Here is a 10,023-nt window from a genome sequence, read left to right as displayed (position 1 = left end):
ATTTGTAGAAATACTTAACGCTTCGCCAGCCCGTCGCAAGCCTCTTCCTACGTCAGCAATGACGATTCCGGCATCCTCCAATCATGGCTTTAGGCAATGCTTCCCCGGGGGGGGGGCATGATTGGAGGATGCCGCAATCGTCATTGCTGACGTAGGAAGAGGCTTGTGACGGGCTGGCGAAGCAGTAAGTATTTCTACAAATATGGTGCAATGTAAAGTTTCATCAATGAAAGTGCCCCTGTTTTTAATAGTATTTTTAAAAACTGGGCACTACTTGATGAAACTTTACATTCACTTTAAGTGTTAGTTCAGTTAGTATTATAATAATTTTGGAGTGATAATGAAAGGGCTTTTATTAGTCCTATATCAAAGGTTTATAATCAAAATATGCATGAGTGCATTTCAGTTTTGAATGGAAACCTTTCTGCAATTAGCTTTCAATGCTTCTATTAAAAGCTATTTTTATTTATGCGGCATATAGAATTATTCTGTGTGCCCCTGCACCCTCATTCAAACATTGCAGATGCTTAGTAAGTTGTGTACCCCTGCAGCTCATTCAAACAATGAACACTGAACTTACCTAGCTATGATGTGTGTGTACCCCCTGCAGCTCATTCAAACAATGAACACGCTTAGCTATGATGTGTGTACCCCCTGCAGCTCATTCAAACAATAAATACTGAACATACCTAGCTATGATTTGTGTGTACCCCCTGCAGCTCATTTAAACAATGAACACTGAACATCCATAACAATGAAATGTGTACCTCCTGCAGTTAAAGTGATGGGTAAACTCCTTTTTAAAATCAGATTCAGAATGTTAGTGATATTTTAGACTGAGATTCATTGATCAGTTGTAACAAAGATGTGCTATAACTTTTTAATACAGATATTAAATTCAAATACCCCACGCTCCACCGCTCACTTCAAAAGTCAATTTTTGTGTGAGCTAACGATTTTCATTGTTCTCCTATCAGCATTATAGCTACAACAAAAGTGCTATATGGGAAGAGAGCGGATTGGACAACAATTCAAACCGTTAGCTCACAGAAAAATTTACTTTTGAAGTAGGCGGTGGAGCGTGTGTTATTTGAATTTTATATCTATATTAAAGAGTAACTTATAGTGTATTTTCATTACAACTGATGAATGAAACTCCATCTTAAAGGGACACTGAATCCAATGTTTTTCTTTCATGATTAAGATAGAGCATGACATTTTAAGCAACTTTCTAATTTACTACTATTAACAAATTTTCTTTGTTCTCTTGCTATCTTTATTTTAAAAGCAGGAATGTAAATCTTAGCAGTCAGCCCATTTTAGGTTCAGCACCATGGATAGCGCTTGCTTATTGGAGGATTACATCTACCCACCAATAAGAAAGCATAACCCAGGTTCTCAACCAAAAATGGGCCGACTCCTATACATCACATTTCTGCTTTTTAAATAAAGATAGCAAGAGAACAAAGAAAAATTGATAATAGGAGTAAATTAGAAAGTTGCTTAAAATTTTATGCTCTATCTGAATCATGAAAGAAAAAAAAAATTGGGTTCCGTGTCCCTTTAAATATCACTAACATTCCGGATCTGATTTTATAAGGAGAAGAGACTACCATTACTTTAATTCATACAATTGAACATGCTAAGCTATGATGTGTTTACCCCCCTGTAGCGCATTCAAACAATAAGCACTGAACATGCTAAGCTATGATGTGTTTACCCCCTGCAGCTCATTCAAACGATAAGCACTGAACATGACTAGTTATGATGTGTACCCCCTGCAGCTCATTCAAACAATGAGCACTGAACATGCCTAGCTATGATGTGTGTACCCCTTGTAGCGCATTCAAACAATAAGCACTGAACATGCTAAGCTATGATGTGTTTACCCCCTGCAGCTCATTCAAACGATAAGCACTGAACATGACTAGTTATGATGTGTACCCCCTGCAGCTCATTCAAACAATGAGCACTGAACATGCCTAGCTATGATGTGTGTACCCCCTGCAGCTCATTTAAACAATAAGCACTGAACATGCCTAGCTAGGAAATGTACCCCCTGCAGCTCATTCAAACAATGAGCACTGAACATGCCTAGCTATGATGTGTGTACCCCCTGCAGCTCATTCAAACAATAAGCACTGAACATGCCTAGCTATGATCTGTGTACCCCCTGCAGCTCATTCAAACAATGAGCACTGAACATGCCTAGCTATGATGTGTGTACCCCCTGCAGCTCATTCAAACAATGAGCACTGAACATGCCTAGCTATGATGTGTGTACCCCTGCAGCCCATTCAAACAATGAGCACTGAACATGCCTAGCTATGATGTGTGTACCCCCTGCAGCTCATTCAAACAATAAGCACTGAACATGCCTAGCTATGATCTGTGTACCCCCTGCAGCTCATTCAAACAATGAGCACTGAACATGCCTAGCTATGATCTGTGTACCCCCTGCAGCTCATTCAAACAATGAGCACTGAACATGCCTAGCTATGATGTGTGTACCCCTGCAGCCCATTCAAACAATGAGCACTGAACATGCCTAGCTAGGATATGTGTACCCCCTGCAGCTCATTCAAACAATAAGCACTGAACATGCCTAGCTATGAAATGTACCCCCTGCAGCTCATTCAAACAATGAACACGGAACATGCCTAGCTATGATGTGTGTACCCCCTGCAGCTCATTCAAACAATGAACACTGGGCATGCTTATCTATGATCTGTGTACCCCTGCAGCTCATTCAAACAATGAACACTGGGCATGCTTATCTATGATCTGTGTACCTCTGCAGCTCATTCAAACAATGAACACTGGGCATGCTTATCTATGATCTGTGTACCTCTGCAGCTCATTCAAACAATGAGCACTGGGCATGCTTATCTATGATCTGTGTACCCCTGTAGCTCATTAAAACAATGAACACTGGGCATGCTTATCTATGATCTGTGTACCTCTGCAGCTCATTCAAACAATGAGCACTGGGCATGCTTATCTATGATCTGTGTACCCCTGCAGCTCATTAAAACAATGAACACTGGGCATGCTTATCTATGATCTGTGTACCTCTGCAGCTCATTCAAACAATGAGCACTGGGCATGCTTATCTATGATCTGTGTACCCCTGCAGCTCATTAAAACAATGAACACTGGGCATGCTTATCTATGATCTGTGTACCCCTGCAGCTCATTAAAACAATGAACACTGGGCATGCTTATCTATGATCTGTGTACCCCTGCAGCTCATTAAAACAATGAACACTGGGCATGCTTATCTATGATCTGTGTACCCCTGCAGCTCATTAAAACAATGAACACTGGGCATGCTTATCTATGATCTGTGTACCCCTGTAGCTCATTCAAACAGTGAGCACTGGGCATCCTTAGTAATGGAGTGTATACCCCCTGCAGTTAATTCATACAAATGAACACTAAATATGCTTAGTTATGAAGTGTGTGTGCCCCTTGCACCCTCGTTAAAACAATGGTCATGCTCCGCAATGGTGTATGTGCTTTCTGCACCCTCATTCAAACACTCACCTTTCAATCAAAAGCTAGACCTGCTAAGCTATGAGGTGTTTGCCCCCGGCAAACTTATTAAAACATTGCACATGCTCAGCTGTTGTGTGTTTGCTCCAGCACCTCATTTAAACATTGGGAATGCTAATGTGTGCCCCAGCAACCTCATTAAAACATTGGGAATGCTAATGTGTGCCCCAGCAACCTCATTAAAACATTGGGAATTCTAATATGTGTGCCCAAGCAACCTCATTAAAACACTGGACATGCTTAGCTATGGATTGTGCTCTCTTTAAAGTGACATGAAACCTACATTTTTCTTTCATGATTAAGGTAGAACATACAATTTTAAACAACTTTCAAGTTTAATTTGCTTCATTCTCTTGGTATAATTTGTTGAAGGAGCAGCAATGCACTACTGGTTTATGGAGAAAGAGATTCCAATCAGCAAGCACTACTCAACCAAAAATGGTCTGGCTCCTAAGCTTACATTATTGCTTTTTTCAAATAAAGATACGAAAGAACAAAGAAAATTTGATAATCGTAAAAAAGAAAGTTGCTTAAAATTGCATATTCTATCTGAATCATGAAAGTTTAATTTTGACTAGACTATCCCTTTAAACAGTGCATGTTTGTGCACAACTGATACCTAGTTTTCTGTTGCTCACTTGATGATAGGAACAACTCCTTCAGAAATATTTTATTATAAGCACTGTTATACCTTTTTAAAATAATATTTTAGACGAAACAGTGGTTTTGAGCACAGTTTCTCTTTAAAGAAAATGTAAAATAATTTGCTGCCTTTTGGTCTTTAAAACGTATTTGTTCTATTTTATTATTTTTAAGTTGTGTTTTTTTTTCTCTAGATAATGGAAGTAGATTATAATCCTATGGATTTGCCTATTAACACTATTTATGATCAAGATTCAGAATTCAAAGATTTGGAAGGAACAGACGTAAAAGATATGCGGTTAGAAGCAGAGGCGGTTGTCAACGATGTCCTGTTTGCCGTTAGCAATATGTTTGTTTCAAAAAGCTTACCTTGTGCTGTGGATGTGGCCTACATCAATGTAGAGATAAAGGAAGGGACCAGATACTGTCTTGAACTTACAGATGCTGGACTGAGGGTAAGTATGTAAATGGTACATATGTGTGTTAGTAATACAACACTTCAAAAGCTTATATTTGTATGTAATGTAAAAAACAACACGTGTTTGTGCTTCAGTATGGGAACATACATTTTACAAAAATGAATAAAACTACTAAATACATATCATGCACCTCCCTCTAATTATGGGTGCCACCATTTTGGAACCTAGGTTTCAATGTAGGTATCTGAATGTGACGAACCATGCAGAAGTCACCAGTGTGTCACAGAAAGGGTTAGCCAACCCTCTCCACCCTAAACAGTTTGTCACAGCCACTCCAGGCAAACCTTTGACGTAGTTCAGTGGGTGCAAGGGTTAACAAACACACTCTTCTGTAATAGACCCAGAAAAACGCACAAACTCCCCTTTATTGCCACCACATTAAACTATCTTTGCTGCCACCACTTTGAGATTATTATTATTATCCTAAGGGAAAAACCCTGACCAACAGGTTAAAAATCCCAAAACACAATCTGGCAAAAAAATCTATCTAAAAACGCAATACTGGTATTACTAGTCTCTTCCGTAATGTGGTTTAAATATTAGACAAAGGCAAAAACCTAATAAAGGACTGTTTGTTTATTATGAACAAAAAAAGAGCCGCAGTACATTTTATATAAAAAAAGAAGGAAGGCAACAGTTTAAAATAAAAAGGAGAAACCTACAACTTTTCCTGGGAGATGGTAAAAATATGGTCAAACACGCTTTTGCCCGCAGCCTCCCATTTAGAATGACAATATTATTTTGCTAAATTCACCATTAAATAATTTTATAACCAGGCCCCTCCCAGATTGTGAATATTCTAAGTAACTGGGAGAGCCTAAAACAAATCGGGCTGACTTGTGATAGAATAGTGATATGTTACAATTAAAAATCAACATATTATTTATTTTTACAAAATGAAATGTTGTATAATTTTTTTCTTTCATGATTCAGATAGAGCATGCAATTTTAAGTAACTTTGTAATTTACTCCAAGTTTCAATTTTTCTTTGTTCTCTTGGTATCTTTATTTGAAAATCAGGAATTTACGCTTAGGAGCCGGACCATTTTTGGATCAGCACCTAGGTACCGCTTGCTGATTGATGGCTAAATGTAGCCACCAATTTAGCAAGCGCTACCCTAGTGAACCAAAAATGGGCCAGCTCCTAAGCTTAACGTCCTGCTTTTTAAAAATTGGAAGTAAATTGGAAAGTGTCTTTAAAATTGCATGCTCTATCTGAATCATAAATGTTTATTTTGACTTGAGTGTCCCTTTAACTTTTAAGTAACTTTGTAATTTACTCCAAGTTTCAATTTTTCTTTGTTCTCTTGGTATCTTTATTTGAAAATCAGGAATTTACGCTTAGGAGCCGGACCATTTTTGGATCAGCACCTAGGTACCGCTTGCTGATTGATGGCTAAATGTAGCCACCAATTTAGCAAGCGCTACCCTAGTGAACCAAAAATGGGCCAGCTCCTAAGCTTAACGTCCTGCTTTTTAAAAATTGGAAGTAAATTGGAAAGTGTCTTTAAAATTGCATGCTCTATCTGAATCATAAATGTTTATTTTGACTTGAGTGTCCCTTTAACTTTTAAGCTTACAGTTACTTAGATTTAAAGCATGTTAAAAAATATTTATAGCTGTTTTAACTAAGCTCTACAGGGTTAATGACAGATTTTTGTTTTCCATTTATTTTATTTTCACAACCCACAGTGAAGTATGTGGTAAATATGCCACAATCACTTTGCATGAAATATGTTTGTGGGTTTGTCTTTTTTTATTTGTTTGTATTTTATTTTTAATAATAACAGTGCATATTTGTAAACAACTGAGACACCATACACAGCCATGAAAACTCTGATTTTTTTTTATTATCATAAGGCTTAATCTAAAACCTTTAATTTGCTTTGTTCTTCTTCTCTAAACAGGTGGTTGGCAATTCTTTTGATCATGTAGATGAAGAGTCACAAAATCCATACCATGAGACGATTTATTCCTTACTGGACTCCCTTAGCCCAGCGTACCGCGAGGCATTTGGAAATGCCCTGCTGAGAAGACTGGAAGCCTTGAAAAGAGATGGACAATCTTGATCTATAAATTTTAAAGTAGCAGTGCCACTTAATTAAACAAAACTTTTACTTCTTTTGATACAATTTAATTTGCTCCCTTTTAGTATTCTGACCACAGTCTTTACTGCACTGCAGTATCTTTTAATACATTTATTTGTAGCAGTAATCAGTCTGGCGTTTTTGTGGTAAAATCTACTGGAGAAAATTCACCCATTGGCTCAAAAATGTTGAATGCACATATACTGATACTGCCATTTGAAATGAAACCATCATATTTTAATAATGGAATTGCTGCTTTAACATGTATATACTGTAGTATTAAGCCTTTCATTGTCGAAATGACTTGCAACGTGTTTGAGGCCTTTCCCTCATAAATGGAGTTTTACTGGAAAGTTGCCACATTGCTTACCATTTTGCATGATATTGCTCTTTCAAATCTAGACTGCAGAGCATCTTGTACGTTTCTGATGATGCACACAGCACAAATAGCTTCTAGTATATTAATAGGAAACTGTAACATGTAAATGTGATGCTGAATTTACATGATAATCTGATTTAAAACTCTGTACTTCATAGATAATCTTGCTTGCAAATAAAAAAATGTCAGTATTGGATAGTAGCAAAAGCTGTAGACATGCGAATATCTACATGTTTTGTCGTTATTTGGCACTAATACTGCAGCCTGGCTTCATTTGTTTTGTTCTTGTTATCTATATAAGTGTACTAGCGTTGTCTGCATTTTTGAGGCAGGATATTTAAAATCATTGAGGACAAATAATTGCAAGTATATATTGCGGAAATATCTATTGGCTAAAAAACATTTATTTAATGTCTTTATTCCTCTGTAAAATGTTATTTTATCATTTTTCTTTCCATACTGTCACGTTTTTCTTGTGTTCCTCTCCGTTTTACGATTCAGTGACTTTATTTGCATGGACATCTTTATTTTGCCGATTTTTTTTTTTTTTTTTAAATGACTGACCATATCTCTTCGGTGGCAATTAACCAAAGTCGGGTGACGCTTACACGAATGTATAACTATGGAGGGATTTCTAAACGTCTAAGATAAATGTTTGTTTTGGAACATGCATCTTGGATTAAATTACCAATAAATATATTTATGCAAAGTTGTTCTTTTACAAGATGTGTTATCTATAGTGTTTCTACAAATACACAACTTCTCTTCATACAAGACAATTCCTTACACATTTTGTTGTCTGATAGAGGCAGTGCTGTGTAAAGACATTTTGCTTAGTGGATGTTTATTTAAAAATAAAAAAATTAACTACCTTTAAATCACATGTTGGAAACTCACATTTTTGAGGGCCCTTGTATAAATGTGATTCCAGGAAATGACTTAAAATATTGCTTACAATACCTTATTCAAATGTGTTCACTACAAAACTCATTATTTCCTGGAAGAAGCACAATGTGGAAAACCAATCTAGTTGATATATCAAATTAGTAGGAGCAGTAAAGGGATAGGTCAAAATTGAAATGTGTATTTCAATTTGAAATATAAACATTTTGGCAATATACTTCAATTATCAAAAAGTCTTCTAGTAAGTTATTGCTGATTTTTTTTTTTGCAGCATATGCACATATTTTGTGAAGGCCACCAGTATTCAAACACCACAACTCTAATTGCTGGCAGTGGTGTGTATTTCTTCTGAATTGGTCATTTGTGTCATACAAGCCGCTACTGACTCTTTGAGAAGTTATTGTGTATAATTTGAATAGTGGTTCACGGACCCTCACAGGATATGTGCATATGCTGCAGAAAACCAGTAATAACTTTTAATAGAAGCATTTTTGCTAATGGAAGTATATTACAAAAATGCTAATGTTTCAAATTGATGTTCACATTTAATTTTTGACCTTTCTGTCCCTTTAACAGTTGTGATCAATTTAGTATTTCGCATGTAAGTTTGTAACATATTGCAATATATTTGCACATGTACTCAGTAAATTTGGGTTCTAATGAAGTAAGAAGTTTAAACAGAATAAAAATATATTTGTATTAATATATTTAAACCACTATTTATTAGTCAGGGGTATGATATAAAATCAAATGCTTATAAGATTTGCAGTAGAACAAATTATGACTTACAACAGACCAATAAGCAGTAATAAAAAAATATTACAGTACAGATGTACTTGTAAGTGCACCTGCTGTGAATAGCAGAACAGCTTCTATTTTGAAGTTATAAGTGTTTACTATTCTATAGGACTCCAGCAATTCAATGAATCATAATTATAAATACTGTTACCTTGAATTACTAGAAACCAATATATCAAATCATTGGTATTAAACAGCAATAGCACAAGAGTAACTTTTTTCCATTTATATTATTGTCACTACTTTCGTATAAATTCGAAAGTACCTTATGGGACATAACGCCGAAACTGAAATGTATATGAGAGCATTTCAATTTGAGATGGAAGTATCTTGCACTATACATGTATTAGTAAAAATCAGTACAGTTTTTAAAGGGATAGAATATGCTAAATCTCTTGAAAGTGATGCAGCATTAATAGCTGACATGAAAATATCACCTAAAAATCTCTGTAAAAAGGGAAGATATTTTACCTCAAAATGCCTTCAGCTCACCAGAGTAAGTGTTCTGTAAAAATTTATACTTCAGCTGCAAATTGGAAAAAAAAACAGTAGCCAATCAGCATCATCAGTGCTGATGCCATGCTTTGTTTTGCTGTGATCTCATGAGATTTCACTGAAGTCTTGTGATATGTCAGAGTAAACTTCCTTAAACTGAATAGGAAAATAACATGACTGTGCCTGCACATGCCAGATGCACACTTCCTTGCAAGTCCTGGGACAAGCATCCTTCCTGATTGGATGCTTAAAGTTTCTTTACAGTGGGGTGTAAATACTTATGACATTTTGAGGTAAAATATCTTCTTTCTTTTTTTTACATAGAGATGTTCAGGTGATATTTTCTAGTCGGCTCTTTATTTACATCTATGCTGCATTACTTTCAAGTGCTTCAATATTTGGGTATTATGTCCCTTTACGGGTTGTATGTACAGGTGATACGCCTGATCTGTGCAATACAGTTGCTCAGACAGTCAGTATTGGTTTGTATGATGAAAGCAGCATCATCACTGATATGATACACACCATTACTGCCTCTTATTGGGCACATACACAGTGAATGTGGGTGTACAGGGAAGAGTATGTTTGGTCTCAATATAAGCATGTTTGTTACAAATATATTGCAAAAATTCTTAGATTCAGAATTGAGTTGTCCTGCATATTTCAATTTTCAGAAATGTCTCCC

The 10,023-nt window shown here is 36.2% G+C and overlaps 1 protein-coding gene across 1 annotated transcript in view; it reads left to right on the top strand.

Moving 5' to 3' along the window:
• The window catches only part of GSKIP (GSK3B interacting protein), an 8,760-nt gene extending 906 nt beyond the window's left edge, over positions 1 to 7,854 (top strand). Inside the window, exons 2-3 of the mRNA XM_053697499.1 lie at positions 4,392 to 4,652; positions 6,584 to 7,854. Coding sequence (XP_053553474.1) covers positions 4,395 to 4,652; positions 6,584 to 6,745 — 420 coding nt within the window. The 5' untranslated portion in view covers positions 4,392 to 4,394 and the 3' untranslated portion in view covers positions 6,746 to 7,854. The remainder of the gene's footprint in view (positions 1 to 4,391; positions 4,653 to 6,583) is intronic.
• Positions 7,855 to 10,023: the final 2,169 nt, after the last annotated feature.

Source organism: Bombina bombina, chromosome 1 (genome assembly GCF_027579735.1).
Source record: "Bombina bombina isolate aBomBom1 chromosome 1, aBomBom1.pri, whole genome shotgun sequence".
Classification (NCBI taxonomy): Eukaryota; Metazoa; Chordata; class Amphibia; order Anura; family Bombinatoridae; genus Bombina; species Bombina bombina.
Note: the sequence above shows the minus strand (reverse complement) of the source record. Positions and strands in the feature narration are given on the sequence as shown.